Source organism: Manacus candei, unplaced genomic scaffold (genome assembly GCF_025592945.1).
Source record: "Manacus candei isolate 608988 ecotype Guabito, Panama unplaced genomic scaffold, ASM2559294v1 h1tg000056l, whole genome shotgun sequence".
In the NCBI taxonomy this organism is placed as follows: domain Eukaryota; kingdom Metazoa; phylum Chordata; class Aves; order Passeriformes; family Pipridae; genus Manacus; species Manacus candei.
The window spans coordinates 1,308,537-1,331,496 of NW_026138104.1; the positions used below are offsets into that span (position 1 = coordinate 1,308,537).

At 36.7% G+C, this 22,960-nt stretch overlaps 1 protein-coding gene across 6 annotated transcripts in view; it reads right to left on the reverse strand.

The window, feature by feature from the left end:
* Positions 1-5,674: 5,674 nt before the first annotated feature.
* The window catches only part of ANKIB1 (ankyrin repeat and IBR domain containing 1), an 82,429-nt gene continuing 65,143 nt past the window's right edge, over positions 5,675-22,960 (reverse strand). For 3 of the 6 annotated variants that reach the window (XM_051802155.1, XM_051802158.1, XM_051802157.1), the window contains exons 10-20: positions 20,250-20,338; positions 19,097-19,227; positions 16,839-16,973; positions 16,211-16,297; positions 16,056-16,122; positions 15,564-15,709; positions 14,786-14,964; positions 14,193-14,244; positions 10,849-10,960; positions 9,193-9,326; positions 5,675-8,843 (exon numbers count right to left, since the gene is read on the reverse strand). In XM_051802155.1, the coding sequence (XP_051658115.1) occupies positions 8,091-8,843; positions 9,193-9,326; positions 10,849-10,960; positions 14,193-14,244; positions 14,786-14,964; positions 15,564-15,709; positions 16,056-16,122; positions 16,211-16,297; positions 16,839-16,973; positions 19,097-19,227; positions 20,250-20,338 (1,885 nt within the window). In that variant the 3' untranslated portion in view covers positions 5,675-8,090. The remainder of the gene's footprint in view (positions 8,844-9,192; positions 9,327-10,848; positions 10,961-14,192; positions 14,245-14,785; positions 14,965-15,563; positions 15,710-16,055; positions 16,123-16,210; positions 16,298-16,838; positions 16,974-19,096; positions 19,228-20,249; positions 20,339-22,960) is intronic. The other 3 variants (XM_051802159.1, XM_051802161.1, XM_051802160.1) reach the window with 3 other exon arrangements.

Genomic DNA, 22,960 nt, shown 5'->3' on the forward strand with positions numbered 1-22,960 from the left:
TCTTCATTAAGCCAACCGCCCCTCTTGCATGAACCCTTTGTCACATATCAAATAGTTTAAAACCTAAGGTAATGAATGTGTGTCTTTGTGAAACTTTCAGAGCTACATGGAGGAACCATGGATCTAACATCCTCACCCTGATGCCACTCACATGGTCTCTGACCATCCCATGGAGATGTTTGTTTAGTCTGATGTTAAGAAAGAAATGCCCATTCATGCACAATGATTTGCAGCCTCTTAGTTCCCATACTCGGTGTTCGTTTTAGGTTTTATATAAACCTTCTTTGGTGCAAATTAAATTGATTTATTTTTGTCCTGTTCTCAGTGGACACAAATAGACATAATTTCCAGGGATCTATTTACAGATGTTCCATTCACACAGTGTGCAGTGGCTAGAGGCCTTGCCTGGGTTGGTACTGGCTCATAGACAGCTATGCTTAACCTCTTGCACTCCTATCTTTCATACCAGCTTTGACTTTCTTGTCTCCGGTCCCCAGCTTATTTCCTCAATTTTGATTTAAATCCCGATTTACCTTCCAGCTGTTTATACTTCTCGGGCATTGTTTTTGTTTCCTACTTCTTTAATGCATCCCTCTGTAGTTTTATCTTGCTGATCAGTGATCTCACAGAGACCTTTAAACTCTTTCCACCACCACTTTTTTTTCCAGCTTCTGCCTGCTTTTCTTCCCAACCACCCACCTCAGCAGTCCTCCACTGCTGGGGCCCCTCTCAGTGCCATCACGTTGGCATAGCATCAGTGGTCTGTGTAGAAATGGCCTAGAAATGAATGACAGTGTCCATTTCTGTCCAGATAAGTATTTAATACTTTGTGAAAGTTTTCATTTTGCGACTTTTTATAAGATACATTGCTAATGGATAACAAGTAAAATTGGAAATAGGTTTTTTCAACTCCAGTTTTGCTGTAGCCTTCCTACCATCTTCCCAACTCTGGGGCTTCTAACCCTTTAGTCTTTCCAAAACAATGCTGCAGGCTCTTTTCTGCCACAAATGTAGAATGTGTGTATTTTACATATATCTGTATATTCTTAAATATGCTACTGCATCTTGTGATAACTTATTTGCTATGATTTTACTTTCTGCTTTTAAATTATAACTTGAATTAAAAAACTCAAACCAAAAAAGCTCAAGCTTTAAGAAAGCTAATTTGAGGTGATAATTCAATGGGGTTTAGCCAACCATATTTAAGTTATGTTGTCAAAAAGGGTTTTATTTCACCATTTCTTAGCAAGTCAAAGTGGGGCTTTGACTATCATTTCAATGTAATTCAAGGTCAAACAACACCTTGAGATTACAGTGCACTTCTTTTGGCCTCATGAAAGACCAGGGAGAGGCAAGGATGGCTGTGAGTGCTGTTTAATCACTCCCTACCTCACCTGAGAGATAATGGAAAGAGCAGTGGTTAGCATATTTTGTCAAAAAATTAAAACCAGCATGTCTTTTATTTTAGTTCTGCCCAACAGAACTAGCATGGGTGACCTTTTTTGGTCACTTTTGTGTAGGCAATAGCTGAAATGTTTTGATTTAAGAGCCGTCGAATACCTGGCAATTATGGGTAGCAGGGAAGGAGGGCTCAGGACCTCTTAAAAGTACCCCTCTCTAAGTTCCTCTCTGGTGGATCCCAAGTTTTAGAATGTTGATCCTAAATTCTGAGCATCCTCTTCAGTTTTCTGATTCTCTTTAATAGAACTAGCCTGTCTTTGAAGTGGGTTGAAAGGCAACTCTTAGTCTGTGGCCTGATTGGAACTGGAAGTGCCTGATTTAGCTGAGGGATTTCACACAGTGTAAGCTCAGATGAAGTTGGAGAGTAAAACTCTTTTCTTGCAATTAATGGGAATTTCCACTTCATTTTATTTTTGCTCCGGTAAGAGAAAGGGCTGCCCATTGGAGTCATCAGAACCCATCCCTGCTCTGAGATACTTCAGATGTAAATAGACAGGAGAAAAAAGTGGAGAAAAAAAATCTTGGCTCCACCTGGGGAGGGGACTGTGTTAGAAACACACTGGCTGTCAATGCAGAACCCTTTCTTCCTGGGACCTCTCAGTGAGAGTTTTTTATTGGAAATGTTGCACATCCACACACACTGTTCATTTCCTGCTTGAGGAGTTGAATTGCTGTGCAGTGGATTTCATTGCATTGTTTCCTCTTAGCTTCCTACTGCTATCTGGTAGTCTGCTGGCACACAGCTGAAGAATCCTCTGTTCTTATTTTCTGAGTGTCACCATTCCACAGTCAGCTGCAGAGGATGCACCTGGAATGCTTTTCCAGAAATGTTTGTGTTGTAAATGCATGAAATTGGGTATGAATCGGATGGACTGGTGCATTCTGCATTTCTGCATGGTCCTGTACTATGGTACTTACTACGTCTTTTGTGAGAAAAGCAGGTTTTATTCTTTTCATTCCCATAGCCAAAACTGACACTATTCTTGAGGTACACTGCACAATTATTACTTGCATAGGTAGCATGCACCTTTCTTGCACCTTCTGGGTCTTAATTACTCCTTCAAGTGTATGGTAGAGCCAAGAACCTCAGATTTTGTGAAGTCTTTGGTTTTTGGCCCTGTGGAACATGGGTAGTTAAATCAATGGCAGAGATAACATAAAATGACCACAAGTACTTGGTTCTTTTAAAGCATGCCAAAGCTGTCTCTGAAGTGACTTTATTTGTACTCTAGAATGCTTCTGTGATACAAGAACAGCAAGAAATAACACCTTTTAACAAAAGTTAGTATTTCTGCCCTTGTCATGTTTTGTTGGTTTGGGCCCTCAGGACTTATTCCTGTAACAACTGGCAATTTGTCACCATTACATCTCCTTGCAAATGGGGATCTCATAGTACCAGCTTTCTGTTTAGCAGGTTATCTTCACAGGTTACTGTTTCTGCTTCATTTGAGACAGTTCTTGAGGACTTGGAGCAGTTTTGATATTAAGTCTTTGAACAGTAGTATTTCTAATTCAGTCTTTGAATTAGTAGTTCTGGCTAAACTGCATGCCACTAAAAATACTTCAGGCTTGGTTTTTAGCCTATACAATGCTGCTGCAATGATGTGGGCCTTGGGTGCAACCTCACTTGTGACTTTGGAAGTAACTCTCTTTGCACTAGTGCCAATAGAGGGTACTGCTGTTAACTGTGACTATGGAAACTCATTTTCTTTGTTTTCTGTTAAAGAATGTTTTCGTGTCTCCATTATAAGCCTGTATGATGCCTGAAGGCACAACATGCACATTCCCACTGTACATGTAAATTGACTTGTTAATCACATAGACTTTCTTTTTAATTAATTAGTAAAAATATATAAAGGACATCTGCCAGTTGTACGTGATTTCACAATAAGTGCAAACCAACCTCAGTTATTTACCATTGCCGGTTTATTACTGTTTACACTGAGATTTCAAAAACAGGAGATAAGTTTATCTTTTTCAGTCAACTACACTTAACAGGTTACTTGGGATTGTCATTGTAGCATTTTTTAATGAACTTTCCCTCTGAGGTAGGCAGCTCCCTGCTCACTTTGTACAAAGAGTCATGGTCAGAGAGAGGGCCTCAAACTCCAGGTGCCTGAACTGAAAATAAAGACCACTAATTTCAAAGTAAGTTTGTTTTGCTTTTTAAATTGGAGAATGTGAAGTTTCCTGCTATAACATGTATAAACTCTAGCATTCTTTGCAATCACGTTAGTGAATCTGGGCTGGATAATTAATATGACATTGCTGTTTGTTTGCCTCCCTAAGGGCATGTTGAGGTTGGCTACACGGACTGCCACATTAAACAATGAAGACAATAAGACTGACTGTAGAATTTGCAGAGTAAAAATACTAGTGTTCAAACAAGACCTTCTTTCCAATAAATTATTATAAATAAAACTGATCTGATAATTAGAGCAGAAGGTGCAGTGGCCAAAATATAACCGATGAATAATTTGCATAGTTCACTATTACTCAGAGAAAAACATCTGGGTTCATAAACTGATAAATACTCCCTGAAACTATGTAAAAGTAAATCATTTTAATGGAGTGAACAATTCCAGTGTAAAAACCCCAAGATAAAATCCCCCATCATTTTTCCAGCACCTCATGGTGAATAAGACACTTATGCTTGGATGAAAATCATTTTAATGGAGTGAACAATTCCAGTGTAAAAACCCCAGGATAAAATCCCCCATCATTTTTCCAGCACCTCATGGTGGATAAGACACTTATGCTTGGATGAAAATATCACTATAATACGAATTCTGAAGATTATGTATGCACAGTACTGAACACCTACATTTAATATTTTCTTGCTTATATTCCATTTATCTAGATATTCATCTAAATTCATATTCATCTAAATGACCTAAAAAGAAAAAAAACTATGCAAAAACCTTCTCAAGTTTGCATTTCAATGCAGAAAGGACTTCTGTAAAGATGAAGACCTGCATAATTTTAAAATAACACCTGTTAACAATTAACTTTAACATTCCACTAGTAAGAGGTAACCTTAAGTGACTATGAAGAGTTGAGGAAGAAAGAGCTTTGCAGTTAAGTTAGAAAACATTTTTTCTTTACTCTGTTATTCTATTTTTAGTAATTTTTTTATGAACTACTTAAATTGTTTTATGTTGTTAAGTATTTGGGGAATAGTATTAATTCTATGCTTGTCTGTTTTTGAAGTGGAATGAAAGCATGGCATTGCAGAAAGTCAAGGCTTCATTCATTTCTTTGCTCTCATACAAAGACTGACAGCTAACAGCTCTGTGCAGTATTTACAGTTGATCTTTTTGATGCACATCTTTTGCCTTGCTCTTCAGTTAAGAGGACAAGATGCTAAAAATGACACTCAGTCTTGCATGATCACTGGTTTCTCTACATCTCTCAAGTTTCCATATATGGCTGATCTATGGAAGAGTAATAAGGACAGTAATCACTATATTGTCCAGTTCTAAGGAGATTGTCTAGACAATATTTTGTAAAGAAACTAGCTATCTTTATGCATGTTTGGCTTCCATTCTTACCAGCCTCCATGAGTATTAAAGTGGGATGTCTTCTGTGAGGGTGGTGAGGCACTGGAACAGGTTGCTCAGAGAAGCTGTGGATGCTCCATCCTTGGAAGTGTTCAAGGCCAGACTGGATGGAGCTCTGAGCAACCTGGTCTGGTGGAAGGTGTCCCTGCTCATGGCAGGGGGGTTGGAACTGGATGATCTTTAAGGTCCCTTTCAACTAAAAACATTCTGTGATCTTGGAATGAGTGGTGGAGGAAGTTGATGGCATTACTGTAACAACAAGCAGAACAGTTTAGTGCCTGTTAATGTAACAGAGGCGCTCTGGAATTGCCTGGTAACAATGAAGACTGGATATTAAGTGGCACTTAAGTAACGCTGATTAACAGAATCTTCCACAAAAATTAGCCCCATCCCCTCTTTAGCACCACTATTTGTAATGACAAGGCTTTACTCTACAAAGAACAAGTGCAAAATATGGCTGTAGTAATTAATGTCTGGTTTAGATTTTGTTTTCAAAGCTTAATGATGGTACCTTATATTTACAAATCAAAACATTCAATTACTACGTGGTCCCCACCTAATGTGACACATGATTAAACATATCCTAAAAATGTCTGTCAGCAGTCTCAAGGATCTGCTACAGTAAGTCTAAGATGTAATAAGACAGAACGGAATTAGTTTAAGTAATAAATGTTTAATCAAAGAATTTTACATATTATTAACAGCATTCATTTGGCCAAACATCTACATGGTTGTAGTATCCTACTTGTATATAAAGTGGGAATGTATCAAGTATAGACTATGAAAGTGCAAATAACAATTCAAGGTTAGAGTAATTTTTTTACATTATAAAATTAACAGGTTTACAAAATAGTCTTGCCAAACTTTTATTTTTGAATTGTAAAGTCAATGAATATGGTGTTAAAATAAGTACCAAGAAAATACAAATTTAATAGGCTAATTTCATGCTCATAAGAGTAACACAGAAACAATGGATATACTGCACAACCTAACCAAATTACAAAAAACCAGAACCCACAAACTTCACTATCTTCACAGAGAGCACTCTTACATATCTTACTGTAACTTTGCAAGACATCTCAATGCAATACATATTCTTTTTGTGAGAATCTTTCTACTCAGAAATTCAAGGAAGCTATGTGAGTTAAACACCTTTCAGACCAATTCATGATGACGGGTCATGAAGGACTGTTTTAGTTGAAGGACTTTATACCTACAGGTATTTTTCAAAGGCTCAATATTATGTCAGGAGTAGGGTGGCTAGAGGAAAAGTTGGAAAATTATTTGAGACTATTCTATTCATTTTCTCTAAAGATGCTTGCAAAATGGACAAGGTTTTTATGGGGTAAAGGTAAAATACTCTTAATTCATTTTTTTACTAATATGAACCTTGTGACTGCAAGGTTCCAAAGCTGGATTTGCATGAATTAGTTACCAAAACACTCACTTGAACTCACAGTAATCAATACATAAACTTTGCTATCATGACACTTGCCTATACACACTCAGTAGTAATAAACTTTTATATCAACAAATCTCTGGTAACAGTTAAGCAAAACTTAAAATGGAGTGTATGTAATTTGCTCATGTTATGACAAGTTTTGATTATATGTAATTAAAACAGCCATTTGAACAACTTACTCTAGTTGTAATTACATACTGTACCATTGTATTTCACTAACTGTAGATTGATGCTTTTAAGCAAATCTAAAACCAGTATATTTTGTTTTTTTCACGGTACAACAACTAGGAAAAGGTTTTTTGTGGTTTGTTTTTTTTTTAATTTTTTTTTCTTACACTAAACAGTAATCACACAGCAAATGAATATTGTGCAATTGAACAAATACCTAGTAGTGTTTTGTTTATGCAAAAACACTGACTGAACGTTTAGTTATTTACTGTAAAGGCAAGGCCATGGGTGGTTTTATGGAGGTCTTTGCAATTAATAGCATAGTTACTCCAGAACACACTGAATTTGAATTACTTGTTTAACTGTGGCAACTATCCAGTTGGGTTAGGCAAAGGCACCGTAACATGTTGAGCAGAATGTGTTATCTGAAGTTTTAATTGTGGGACTAATATATGAAAATTCTGTATTCCTATATTTTTATAAAATGTTATCATTAAAAGTAATTGCACTATTAGTGCATAAAATGCTTTGTAGAATTATGAAAACAAAGAACTATGATTGCACTTCCGTTAAAGTGTCTCTTAAAATACAGCATAGCTGTTGCTAGCTCACTGTATTTTAATATTTAAAATAACTGTTTAACAGCAGCATTAGGTTTTATTAACTTAAGATACAGGCTACATTTAATTAAATGCAGTCACCGTGGCAACACATGCCAGTTAAATTTAGAGAAGCAATGCTACCCAGTGGTTTCTTTCACTGCTAAGAATTGTGGGATTAGTTGGATAGAGTAACACTGCACTGTTTCATTAGGCTACTGCCAGTTAACCGTTCACAGTTTGGCACATTTGGACTGTAAATAGACATGAAAAAATCTTTGATTTTAATGGGAAAGAATATCCCCTAAAACTTGTTCCTGGAGCAGTACTAAAGAGAAGCATTAAATACCTCCGTTCACACTGCTAACAAAAATGCAAAATGAGTAAGGAAAAGTTATGGAAAACAAAACCAAAATGCAAATGAACTGCCAGGTGTTATTTTGGTGAAATAATGATTTCTAAAAAAATGGAATAAACTATTTTTTAGGAAAACCAACCAAAATAATCAGTGTAAGCCTTTAATCCATACTTTCAAGTTAAGGATCATCAACCTAAGGCTAAACAGATGCTGCATTGTATTAGGAATGTGGAATACAACCTACTTATTCCTTTCTCTTGAGAGCAAAAAGGCAAGTACTACCTAAATAAATGCGAAGGATATTCCTTGAAAGGTTCACATTATTATGAAGAACTACAATTCAAGAGAACTCCTAAATATCCGTTGTTACATCAGTGGTTACAACTGAGCTGTAGTTATGTGGATCAAAGCCTCCATAATGCTTACTCCACATACTGTACCATCTGTCACTGCCATTCTTTTACTTCAGATTTAGTTTTTGTTCATACCAGATGCACATGTTCAATCCATTCACTTGAGGTCTGAGGAGTCTGACTTGCAGTATCTCCTGAAGCATCCAGGGTGCTTGTTACCTCCCTGTTATTATCACCAATTTGTGATACTGTTTCACTTGGAATAATGTTTTCTTCAGAAGTGCTTTCCTCTGTCTGGGTTCCTCTGCCTTCGTTTTTGAGTGCATCCTCAAATAGTGCATGCTCTTCCTGAGGCTCCAGCCCTGTGTCTCTAAGATTTGGTTGCCCTGCTGACCCATCTTCAGTACTGGGTTGCTGTGACTCCTCATCTGTTTCTGTACTTGTTGAGGGGATCAGAGCAATACTCTGTGGGTTCATGTCATGAAACCAGGCCATAATATTTCCAAGTAGATTTTCATTGGTATGGGGATCTTGACTGCTGGAATCAGCATCACTAGATGTTGAGTATAATCCACTTCTTGTATCACTGCAGGGGTGTGAATGAAGACGATCAGCTGAAAAGGGATCATTGCCTGCACCCAGTCTCATCAGACTGTCACCAAGTTCTAACAGCTCAGAGCTGCTCAAAGCACCCCTCGGGTTGTCTATACTTATGGGAGCAGAGTCCAATCTTGTAGGCAAAGAGGTACCTATTGCTCCTAAAGATGCCTCATTATTTAGAAAGTCTCTCGTTTCTTCATCTATGGCCAAGCCAGATTCCTGTAATGACAGCTGAATAGCTAGCAGGATGTTTGGGTCATCTTCATCCAAAGAACTCAGAGCCTGTGGAAATACATAAAGTTGCTCTCAGCATAAACCTTGCATCTTGTTACATATTTTGGATGAAAAGTAATTTGGGCTCAAATCTGAAATTCATTCATTATTCCTATAGGTCATTCATCAGAATCAATTCTTACTGACAGACTGACAACACAATTTAAAAGGTGACTATTGTTACATTAGTAATTGTTTAGCAATTCTTACCAGTGTGAATGTGTAATTTGTTGTCCTAGATTCTCCCTGTCTCATTGAAGAATTAAGAAAATTTGCAGAGAGACAAAATGACATAGAAAAGCAGAGCAGAGGAAGGCAGATAAAGCAGAGAGAATGGAAAAGAGATTAGGAGAGATACCTGAAGAGAATCCTGGTTTTCAGAGCGACTGACAGGGGTATAGTCATGAAGCGAAGAGCTGTGCAGAATACCCATAGAAGCTGAACTCACCATGGAGGTGCCATGTCTTCTACTACTCCCACCTTCCTGAGTGTCTGTTTGGGCAATTGAAACAAAAATGGTTGAAGAACCAGCGAGGAAACCTTTTCCACTATTATCTACTTACAGAATCTCTTCCTTTTGGATTCCAATTGTGTAATTTTACTCCTTTATTCACTCTGAATGAAACAATCCAAACCACTCCTCCCACACCAACTCTTACACAATGGCAAAACACCAGTCTCACTGTTTCCCACTGACTGCCTGGCTCATTTGTACCTTTCTACTCTCAATGCCCTTCTTCTCCTCCTTGAAAGGATGGGTTATGCTATCAGGAGCACGAGCCTGTTGGCAGAAGGGGCAAAGGCACAGACAAGATTTATGGAAAGCCCTGAAAAATACTGCACATGGACACAATACAGGATGTATTTACAGATGGATTACAAATGTTTGCCCATTTCTCTGTTCTTTCAAAGACAAAACCTCAGCTGTAATGTTAACATTAGAGTAATTTTTACCCTAACATTGCAGCATAATTAAGAGTAGAGTCATTAGTGTAAACTTAACTACTGACATTGCTGTTTTCTTAAAAAAACCAACAAAAAATAGAAGTAAAATGCCATTTTCAGAAAGAAATTCTCTGTAATAAAAATAAATGCAGCTCTTTTGACTTTGGAAAATGGAATCTTACACTGCAAAACTCAAAATGAAATAGACTGAGACAAACTAATACTCTCTTGCATGCTTTAACACTGAACTGGTCATCACTACCACATCCAAGTGTTCAGTCAAATTCTGGTCCTCAAACTAACAAGATGGTTTTGCATTTTATTTGCAATAGGGAAGAACCAAAGCATTTGATTCTTTCTCCTCAGTAAAGGATTTCTCCTTTTGGTTTTAAAGAACAAGTAAAGTATAGGACTTTAGTTCATGAGACACAGCAATGAGAGTTTGTGCAGCATGCCACAAACTGGCAACTCTGCAGAAACAGTGTCACAATATGATTTGGATTCAAGCTATTTTTTACCTTTGCCAAGGTCCTGGTGGAACTGAGACATCCCAGACAGCCAAGTTACAGTGACCTTAAGGGATGGTGCTACCAGCCGTAGCACTGCTCAAAAGAGTAGAATGCTGGAAGTCACAGCCCAGGCCAACTCCTTTCCTGTCTACCTTTGCCAATACAGCCTCTGAGCAGGATTTTGAAACACAGCCTTATGATAACCTTCCACAGGCCTGTAGCAGGGGAACCTTCTTCTACACTCTATACACAACTGGTCCTTTTAATTGGTGTAAAAGAGCTTGTATATATGAGTGCCTTTCAAAATTTCTTCAGGAAAGCAAACCTGTGCTAAACAGCCGAGGAGTTGTTAGTGGGAAGATCAATGCATTTCTCTTTAAGAAGAGGAGCAGCCACAATGAAGTCAACAACACTTCTAACAGAGACAAGCCTTTATGTTGTATACAGCAATGTATTTGAACCTTTTTTAAATTGTATCCACAGAAGAACAAATATTGTGGTCACTTCTAGCAATTTCTGAGTCAGGAAGAGAAAAAGCCCAGCCCCAGGCAGGTTCATACCTAATGTACTCTCACTGGGGTCGTCAGGGTCTGGAGTATTACTGAGCAGACTATGCATGTCTCCACGTCGACGCTGTCTGTGCCTCCTCCGATACTGAAATTCAGCATATTCCTGCATAAACCAAAGGTTACAAAACACAGGGCAGCATGCAGGACTATTTTTCTGAGTTACAAGCACCACATTTTTATAAAAAATGTGTGATTTTATACGTTTATTATAAAATCACCTGCTTCCAGAAAAATGAATTGCAAGTTGTATCATGCAACGCTTAACATAAACAACAAAAATAATTCCAAGGTAATCCTATCTATAAAATAATAAATTTGCAAAGAAAAATACTTGATGTACTACCAACATTTTAATACTTGCAATCTCCTTTTTCAAGAATTCCATTAAGTACACATTTTTTGTCTACAAGCTTTGATGCCAAACTTCATATACACACACTGACACACTTTTTAATAAATGTATACATAGTGATTTTGGAACATAAAAACAATTAATGTGAATCAGACCAATTGTTATCTCAGAATCTCTGTTGCCAGCAATTCCCAGTATGAAATAACTTTTAAGAGATGACAGAAAGCTGGCAGACATACATCATATACTCTTCCCAGCCTCCAGGACACTATGGCTCAGGAACTTCTTAAGCCACAGCTGATACTCTTCTACTGAGCTGTCTTTGATAGATTTTTATTCCATCAATTACAAATCTCCTCTATTTTTGCCTAACCTAAGCTGCTAACGAGCCATACCCCTGGGTTTTAACTCCTACAGCCTGTATTTTCTCATATTATGTGTATTTACCAAAACCAGTTTATATAACATTTATGGAAAAGACTCACTCTTGACCACATCAAGCTAACATCCCAAGGGTTAATTATCTTAATACTTGGAAATAAATGTTTTGATTTCCATACCTTTCCTAATATTAAGAAATTAATTTTATATTGCTCAAGGGCAAATTTCCAGATATGCTTTTGGTTTGTACAGCTGACACTAAACCTGACTGTGTAGCTAAGGTTTTTTGTTAATTGCAGTTATGCATTTACACAAGGCAATAAAAATATACACACAGTACTGGCGCTTCTCTTCAGCAAAGAACACTACTCTTTATTTTCCTGAGCCCCAAGTTGGGAAATCCGTAACCCAAAGGCTTCATTTGGCCAAATGAACTGGGGAAGCTACCAGTACCATTACTTTTCCTTTCTTATATTAACTCTTCATCACAGAATATCTCAATATATAAAGAACCTAAAACTTAAATCCAGAAGTATCATTTCTCTTACACAATGTGTAGATGATATTATGGGAGCATGTTTTCTTTCCATGAACTGTCTCAGACCAAATCCTTATTCACTGTGACATATGCAAGCCAAAAGGAATAGTCACTAAATCATCAGCATGGGCAGATTTTTATCTATGTAACAAGATCCATGAAAATGGTAAGAACATAAAAATAGCGTTACTGAGCTGGACAAAAGGTCCATTTAGCCCAATACTGTCTTCAACTGTGGTTAGTCGTATATGCTTTTTAGTCTGTGGAACACCATAAAAAAACAGGGTAAAAAGGAAGTGATTCTTCTCTAAAATATTCTTCCAGCTCTTAGTGAGCTCAGAGCTTTTCTAAATGGAAGGCAGTGCCCCAAACAACACAAAATCAAACCTTGATATAGAACAATATAACTGAATTATTTTAAAAATATATAATTATAACATTATGAATCATGAAAGTAATAATGGGAAGTGATTGCTGAACACTAAGATTTATTAATCGTATCAGATCTTATCTGTCATTTATTTGCAATAAAATAATAGATTTTACTAAGAGCCATTTAACTTTTGGTTGCTTTAGATCTCTTTAGAGAGATCTAGATCTCTTTAGAAAGAGATCTTAATTACTATGTATGAAAGTTTATTTCTAATTACAAGGAACAATTTTCTACATGTGAGCAAAAGGAGTTTTAATTGTGTTGGGTAAGAATATCTTGGTTTCACAAAGTGTTCTACAACAACCAGCATTCCTTGCTAAAATCAGTAAGATTTTGTTTTCTATAATAATCTGCTATACACAGTCACTCTACTGCTTGTCAGTAAAAGTACAGCACTATGTAAAACACTTTGTAGTGAAATGCACTAAAATAAACAAAAATAACCATTACTAATTCTACAAAATTCCTTTAGCATAGGTGGTTGCAAGTATTCATGATAGCTACATAGCAAAGAAACCAACTTGCATTACACAGTGCCACATTTAGCCAAGTCATAAAAACTCATAAGCAATGATCTAAGCACAGCTGCAATGGCACCTGCTGCTGAACAGCTTATCAACACATTTCTTACCAGCTTTTTCTCATAACCAGTTCCATTGATGATACAGTAACATCATAATGAGTTTGACATTGTCAAATGTGGCATTATTTCAAAAGAAAGAACTAAAGGAACTGGACAGGAGAAGCAAGCTGATCTTTTGTAGAGAAGCGAGCCATTTTCTCACCAGCGTGATGCTCACCAGCAACAATAGTAAAGGAAATATATAGAAAAAGTACATGGAGTTTTCTAGGATGCTTAAAAATGACTAGATAGAAAGAAAACAGCACCAAGGAAATACTGAAATGAAGTTTCCTTCCTGACTGAATGCTTTAATCTAATGTTCTCAAAACATCTAATAAAAATTAAGACGCTAAAGGAAAGCTTTATAGGAAGTTTCTCATATTTTAGGGCAGAGTCTCTAAAACTACTTACTCTTTCCCAAATACAGATCATAGAATATTAATTTAAAAATTATAATTTTCATTCTTAGTTAAGTAGCAAAAGTTAATGTCATTTGAGTATGCAATTTTCATCCTGCTTCAATACAGAACAATAAAAATAAACATTTGAAATAGTTAACAATATTTATGTGTATGACTGCATGTTTTTCTTGGATTGTGACAGAAGGATGGAAATTTCTTGGGCTTTTTGTCAAATTCTGCTGGACTAATGTTGCATTCAAAAGTAATCTAAACGATTTCATATATTTATTATTTTAAGGTTCTGCAGCACACAGACACCAGTTTATATTCAATTATAAAACTGGTTAGGTACTTGGAAAATGATGAACTCAAAATAGCTTCTCTAATGTCCCCTTAAATAACTATATCATATAGAGGCATTGCTTAGAGTCATTGCACAATTAGCTATGAATATATTTCCTTCTATTGTGAAATAAATGAAATGAAAGCTTAACCAACTTGAAATGCTTTGACTCAAAATAAAGCAGCTCTTCATGCAGATTGTGATCGTACCTGTGTTTCTAGAATATGCAGAACTAAGTTAAAAAAATTAAAAGGAAATAGTTTACCTCAGGGGATGCAAATCCTAAATATTCCCAATCCCATGTTCCACCAGCAAAGCTATAAAATGGAAAGATATACCATCAAGTTTAGAAGTCGAACAAATATGAACAACCTCCAGAGCTTCAAAACCTATTGAAATTTAAAAACTAGAGCAATTGTAACTCTCTAAACTTAACAAGTCTTCTCCTTTAATTCTTGCCTCAAAATTAATCTAGAAAGCCCTACAAATAAATTTTTGACTATGACAGAAGTACGTGATATTTTTAGCAAATACCTAAGAGATTTTTGAAGTGTATCAGGCATTTAGTGGCAATCTTGATAAAAAAAAGTGAAATGGAAGCCTAATCTAATCATTAATATATCACAAATGGGGAAGCAATTTATGTTGCAACAGTAGAGCAGTGATCCTCAAATACATTTTTCCCCAAAGGCTGTAATCCCATAAGGATCGAATGTCCAAGAAATATCACCACCACAATGATTTACAACCACCACACTTAGCATCTATCTCATAGTCAAAAAACAACAGTGGATTCACCCACTTTGGCAGCTATCAAATGAACTTTTTTTGACTTGTGCAGTGTTTTGTAAGGATTACCTGCGTCTGGGTGCTTCTGGAGAGTCTGCAGGAGCAACACCACGGGCCACAGAGGCCAGGAATTCTTGCCGCTTCTGCTGCACGAGACAAGCTGCGCGGATGATTTTATGGCGAGGCGTCCGAAGGTAAGGCCTGTTCACTTTCTGTGCAAGGTCTTCAGTGACCATTTCTAGGTCTGTCTGCAATAGTTAATAATACAGAATAAAATAGTTTTACAGTAAAACGTGACTCAGGTAGAGCTCTTTGCCATATATACTGAGAGGAGTGATATCCATTTTCCTGAAAATACCTTTTGAAATACCAAAATACCCTGAAATGTCTGCCCTCTAGCCTCCTCTGTTACTGACCTACATGCTGTCCTACACCTTGGAGCAGGATTTCCCTGCACTCAGACATATTGAACATCTTCAAGGGACCTAAGGGACAGGAAAGGAGTCAGCAGTCCCAGGTAGTCCCCCACTTTTGCCTTCACCCAGATGTAAAGATACATCAGTAGGGAAAGACAGGATAGAGGAGGTAGAGAAGGAGATGAAGACTGAAGCTAAAATGTTACCCTCACAGATTAACAGGAAATTTTTTTTCTTTCTCCTTCTATCTGTCTTTATCCCCTTCCTTTCGCAGCAATCGTTGTAAAAAAAATGTGCTACTTTTCCAAACTTGGTTACAAATACAAAACAGGTATATCAGTTTTATACTACAAAAATGGCAAAAAGACACTGAAAACTAACATAAAAAAAATAAAGTGCCATTAGAAAAGCAAAATATGTCCATGTATTACCTGCATAAGTTCAAATATTTCTTTCTTTGTGCTTTTAGGCTCCAAGAAGAATCCATATGGATAAGAACACTTAAGAATGCGGCGAGTTTTTAGAAGCTCTTGCACTGCATCTTCAATGAATGTGGTATCAGGACAGCCTCCCTCAGCTGCAATATGAAACAAACATTGTGAAAATATTTTCCTGCTGATGTCAGCATCACTTTTGTGCATATCAGTTAAATATTTTGCAAGTAAACAGCAGCACAGATGGCTGCACAGTGTTCTTACTAAAAGAGGTAAGAACAATAATTTCTTACTAATGCTACTATCTCCTTGAGTCTTTGAAATACGTAAGATTTACTGTACATTTAGCTTTCATCCAACACTTATGAATTCTAGTACTGAAGGGATCACATCACACTGCAGACCAATGTGAGCTCTATGCAAAAAAGGAAGGTTTAGCCAATCACATGTAATTTCAAATCAAATTCATAGATCACAGCAAATACTTACTTCCACTGAGAGCTCTACTCAACTGCTCCATCTTTTCTTTGGCTGTTTTTAGAAGGCGCTGTTCTAACTAGAAAAATAAAATAAATAAAACACAATAAGATAATTATTTTTGGATTAATAAAACCAAAAATCAGTAAAAATGGCTTGACCCACACCTGGTAGCTAAGTTCATGGTTCTTAAATCTTGTATAATAGTGCATAAACCTATCAAGCTCTTGAAATCTTCTATGCTTCTTTTCAGCCTGGAAACAAAATAAACCAAAATAAATCTTATGAATTAATACAGAATCACCATTAGATATAATTAAATAACCAACTTTTTCTTTTCTACATGAACTATTGTATGCAATGCTGATGGTGCCACGTAAGTAAAGAGACAAAAGTAATTTGTGAAATTCACAGGTCTGCAAATACTGTAGCCAAAGAATTGATACACTGTGAGTGCCTGCTATTTAGAGCGACTTTCCAAATGCCAAAATTAAGGCAAGTCTTCTGTAGTGCATAGCAGCTAATTACAGGATCATCATGCCCATTTCACAAAAGGAAACCATGGCACAGAGAAGTAAAATGTCTTGAGCAAAGTCACCAGTGATTATTACCAAAGTCAAAAATTTTATGTTTCTATCCACAAATAAGCAGTGCTTTCTTTCTGTCTCTTTGATATATTTAAGGCTGTATTTTTCCATTTGGAACTTGGTTTTGGAAGAATTTTGATTAAACTTATCCTAAATGGAGAATTGCAGCCTTAGTGGTATTTTTCAAAAACACATATTCATTTGTTACCTCTACAGTCATCTCCTTGGACTGTTCCTCTACGTGCTGAATAACCTCATAGCGTGTGCATCTGTAGTAGCCTCCAGTGGAAGAGCTGTGCTTCTTCCATTCTTCTAAGCATATCCAGCAAAAGTCATATTTGCACTTCAGAAAAAAAAAAAAAGGAAAAAAAAAAGAAAAAAAGAAGTTGAAACATTTTCGATTTGCAGTTAGGCATCATTATTCCTCCACGAGCAACTGAATTAACATCATTCTGAGTAGTAAAAAATTTTTGGGCAGTCTCCTTCCTTATTTTACTAACTAAGGAGATCCATTTATCGAACCATATAGGTCATCATTCTTGTTCCTTGGATCACAGGCTTGCATTGGATCTACATGTTAAGTGGATGAAGTAAATCAAATACACCTGATCAGGCCTGGGGTTTTGTTATTGCAAAAAAAAAAAAAGTCCCATTTTTTTAAACAACACAGAAACTGTTCATGTCCCACCTGCTGTCTGGCCACAGTCTGAGCCAAGTAGAACAGGTAACTGCTGAGCAAGTAACTGCTGGGTAGGTATTTCAGCCTCTCTCTTGATGGCAGTACAAATTAAGCCTCTGCACCATACAGCTACCAAGTTTCAAGAAACTTGCAGCAATTTATTATCTATGAAGCCCCTCCTGTTCCTTCAAATCTGGTTCAAAGTACCCAGGTTAAAAAACAACTACATGAGGGTCATGAGAGAGCAGGACTGCCTAAGCCTTGCCTTGTGAGAAACTAGGCTCATAAAACAGTATGAAGATGTCTGCTTAAGTACAGAAAAATGATTATATGAGTAAGGAGCATCCTCCTCTACACCAAGGTACATGCCAGCTGCTAAGAGGCAGCTATAGCCCATCATGTAGTAGGTGTGAGCTTCCTGTTAATTCAGCAGAGGAAGCAACAAGTGTGGTGACCACTATACCTCATGTCTGAGCCCTGCAATGGGCTTGAGGACACCCTTCCTCTCCTTCCTCACTAGGCTGAGGGGAGGCAGCTGCTGCTTGAAGAGATTTCTCGATGACAAAAGGAATCTGACTGTTTTAAGGACATTTTAAGCTGTTTATAAGGTATAGCATCAAAGAAAAAAAGACAACTGTGGTTGTCAGCCAGTGCCTCAGAATGGTACAGAATTAAATTATCTATATTTAACAGTGTTTAATGGCCAAAGTCATCTCCAGCCTGAAGCCATACTTTGCTTAATTGAGATGAGCTCAGTTGCTCAGATGAGGCAACAGCTGCAAACAACATACAGTTTTAAGCACTATGGAATTTATGAGCTCTTTTAAAAATCATTTAAAGAAAAAAAACCCCAAAACACCAAACCAGGAAACTCGGCATAAATCAAAGTGGACGAGAATTTGTTCTCTGCTGTCAATGACATAAAAAAAACTCCCAACCTTCAATTCATATCACAGGAAGAGAGAGAATATGTGATAATATAAAGAAAATGGGATATGTATAGCAATGGAGAGACACCTGCATTTCAGAAAAATAAAAGAATTACTTTCTAAATCTGTTAGCTTTTCATTGTAGGCCAACTATGTCAAGTGTGTGGTCCTTTCTTATTTTTAATGATGGTCCTCCAAGAGGTAGTATTTGTAGTTATGTAAGATCTGACATAAAGAAACAGTATTCTAGAAGTGCCGTTTTTAGCTATTTTGAGAAAAAAAGCCTTCTCAAATGATACTGAACTCACAGCAAAAATATTTTGTTCTATTTTGGTAGCAAACTCATGACTAATTTTCTGGCTGTTGTCACCAATACGTTTCCCTTGGAATTACTTCTGGTTGTCTTTTCATTCCTGCTGGTTAATTCCTGTTTACAGTTTTCCACCTAAACTTCTCTGCTTTGTTGCTATGTCAGAGAAATAATGCAAAAGAAAAATACAGTAAGGCAAAACCTTCATTAAAGCTTACCCTTCCTTAAAATGCTAACATCTTCTACAAACTAAAACTGTTCTATCTTCTACATTATTAATGATGATTTAACCATCTAAGTTTCATACTGAATTGCCCTTAATTCTTAGGTGTTTATGAAATTTCAGTCATTGCAATGTTCACCTGCCAGACAAACAGATTTCACTAAATATTAAACATTTGCTAATTACCTAATTCTTGCAACAGGTTCCATTAGATCTCAGGCATGACACTTCAGAGGTTTTGGACCTCTGTGCTCCTAAAATGTGTACAGGACATACAAACCTGAACGATGGTTCCACAAGAGATTGTATGATGGGTCTTTCTTACCTTTGCACACTGCATGTGGTTGCAGCCCTCATTCTTCTGAATTGGAGATTTGCAGTTGGCGCACGGTTTGGAGTTTGTCAATAACCACAGGCAGTTGGCAGCATCTTCATAGGCCTCACTCACTCCCACAACTTTTAGGGGGTGACAGGAAGATATAGAGCATGCAAAAACAGAGAGGTCGAAATTGTACTTGTGTAATCTTTTGTGAAAATCAGGTGAGGAAAGATGCATGTTTATCTGTTTGCTTGACAAAATATTGAAGTTCTTCACTATATACATTTCTCACATATATAAATACACTTTTATTATTACATTTTCTACTTTATACATATTATATATAATATTACTACACTTATTATTTCTTTAGATTTCCACACATCTATTTCTATACAAATTTATATACAGTATATATGACATTTAATTTATAAAAGAGAAAATATATATATAAGAAAAACAGGCATAGTTTGACAAAGTAGGGTGTATTTTGCCTCTTTATAAAATTTTCTATGCTTTCCAAAATATTTCTAACACTATGGAAAGGCTCTGAACTGTGGTAATCAAGGTAAGTTATGTATTCAAATTACTGTTAATCTTTAATTTTTTTGTTAATGTTGACCAAGAAAATGATCAGTCTGTCCTGTGTAAACCCAACATTTATTAGTGTTTTTAGTAAATGTTATTTGTCATTCAGCCATTTCCTACAGCTCCCTTGCAGTTCACCCTCAACCTTACTATTATTATCACCTGTTGGCTTGAATTAGTTTTATAGCACACAAAAACTGCATGGAACACTACTCAAACAGAAGAGTAGACTGGGCTAAAAGAATTAAAATGGGACAGGATAAATAAAGTAATATTCAGGAATAAATCAACTAATTAAAGAAACAAAGCTTTAAAAGGGAGGAAAAGGAGTTTTATATGCCCTGACTGAACCACACGTGTATTTATGGGGAGAAATGTTTTATAAAGACCAGACTACTACGGTGTTGCAGTTAAAGTGTGAAGCAGCCCCTCATTTTCTTCCCCTTTACCCCTATTTTTCAGCCAGTATGAGTTTTTAACTTAATGCAACTAAAAAAAATCCCTCCCAAAAGATCAAAACAGCAGCACAACACCTGCTTCACCTCCCCCCCCAGCCCCACATGGCTCTTACGTTCTTCTGGTTTCATTTCAGATATTTTCTGTAGCCAGTCCTTCCAGGTTTGGCAGTCACAGGGTTCATGTGCTTCACCAAGACATTCCCTGAAGATGAAGGTTTAAACACCATTACTTATAACTAAGAGACTGAGAATTAAAGTTAAAATTGATTCAAGCAAAAAAAAAGGAAATTTACCAAGACATGCTTAAACTTTAATTTAGTCAGGAAGATAAAAGCCATCCAAATAACATTATTTTAAAATACTCTTAGACTACTTGCTCACAAGCATAGATGACCATTATTAATAAAGAATTTAAATGAGACAGGAAAGGAAAGAAGCTTCTTAAAATTACAATCTGAAATAAATCAGCTGGGTACTATTTTAGTGCCACAAAAGTGCTAGTATAGTTTCTGGCATAAAGATAACCCAGAATACAGAGTTTATCCAAAAGTAAGTAGTTTCCTATAGCTGAAATGCATTTCATGTAGAATTACTTGCATCTGTTCAGTTGTAATAACTAATCCTTAACTAGATTCAAGCTTTTTGTCTAGAACAAGATCAAACCGGCATTAAGTATTTATGGATTTTTACTCTTTCCACCAGAGCCTCTTAAATGGGGGCTTTAACTTATTTACATGGACACACTGGAGTACTGAGTCTCTTGAGCTTCTCCTGAAGTTAATACGAGCTTTAAGGATGGCCATCACCACTACACAGTGGCAGATATATGGCTTCCAGATGGTGCTTCAGCGTGGATGTGCCAACATGCACTCCAGATTTGTAATTACTCCTTTTTTTACTGGAATGGCAGCAAATAGCCTAAGACATCTGCCACATCAAACAAAACAATTTCAGATGGGCACCAGCTGCTTCAGAGCACACACAAGTTTTCTGCAGATCCAATGGTGAACTGCTCTCTGCAGTGCAGAGTCAGAAGCTACATCAATACTCTTCTGATTGCTCTTGTCCACATCTTAAGCAGAAATGCAGGGACAAAGAAAAGGCTATGGCAACAGTTTTGAACTTTTCCCCCCGCTAGCTAGTCTGCTAACAAAAAAGCTTAAATTCAGCACACAAGGATCTCTGGTTTGGACTTAAGATCTTAGCTAGGAAAGACTGTACTGGAATGGGTAAGTGGTCTATAACAAGGCCATCTCAGCCCTGGTTGAAAGCTGACACCTTTCTGTGGGACAGTACTACACTTAGCTCATTGACTTCTCATAGAATTCGTTACCAGAAAAGATTGAAACTAGCAAAGATTTAACTTTGACAAGCTCAGTTTTAAGTTAAAAGCTGATTAGTCAATCTTTTATGGGGGGAGCAGGGGAGGGAGTTGTGTCTTTGATGTTTTTAAATTCGTGGAATTTTAATGAAGTGCAGCCATATCTATATCTATATCTATCTATCTCTATCTCTATCTCTATCTCTATCTATATCTATATCTGTATCTATCTATATCTATATCATCTGTATCTTTGACTTTGTATCTATATCTATCTATATGATAGTCACAACAGAGTGTTCAAGAACAACTTCTTATGGAAGTTCTTTCATTAGCCCACCCCAAAACAATGATTTTCATGCTGGGATGTCATTTTAATGGAGTAATAGCACTGAGCCTATTGCTTGTGAAACTTTTTATGAATGAAAGTACATACTTATTAAAATTGCGACAAGTTTCAACAAGTTAAAATTTATGAAAGGGCTAAAAACATCATTCAAGAAGAATGCAGGTCTGGATTTTTTCCCCCACTCGTGATAATACTTATATCATACAATGAATTTTGAACCAAACAAGTAAAACACTGTTGCAACTTAATAACTGTTTTCCCAAGTGCACCTGAAGAGTTGTCAGTCCTGCAGAATGAGACTCTGTCCTTTGTCTCCATCTCAGATGAAAGGAGCAAGGACTGAGGGTACCAAACAAAGTGTGCTGTCTGCTAAGACTATTTTCCAGAAGTGTCTGCGTGCTACAAATCCTTGTTCTTCTGAAACTGCATTAAGGTCTTCTATATATTGAATGTATCTGATAATGCACTGGTGCAGGATTGGTACACAGAAGCTGCCAATATCTGAAGGACCATGTCAATAAGACACTTAAGTGGTCTCAAGCTCTCTCCTTCAGGTTAACAGAAAAATTGATTCTCTGTCTGTAATCAGATGCAAGGATGAGAGGATGCCACCATCCTGTGGAATAGTACTAAGTTTTGTTATATTTTCACTGGTAAAAAACATTTTCTGGTTTGTTTCCACAGGCTATTTTTCTTGCTGATTTCTCCGTCCATTGTGAATAATGTCTTCCCATGAAGTTCTGTTCTCTGACTTTCATGGTTGTTTCACTATGCCTGTTTTCCTCTTTTTATTTCTTCCTTTCATTCACATAGGGAAAGAACTAAAACCAGAAGCTTCTTTCATTAACAGTCTTACAACATTTGTAATCAAGCAGATGACTCAGGATGTCCTTGCATCATGGTTTCAACGAAAAATGAAAAGAAGAATTACTCAGCTTGTCTCAATATCTATACTCTGGTTGACCCTTTTCCAAGAGGGAAAAGATGTCCCACTACATTAGTCATAAATTGTCAAGTCTGACAACGTCCAGGAACTATGACAGGGCTTTGCTCTGCACTTCAGAAAAACATCCCAAAACTTCTTAACTTTCATTGATGCTGTTTTGTCCTTTCCTTGGGAGTGCTGAAGATCGGCAATGTGCGGTGTGTTTTTA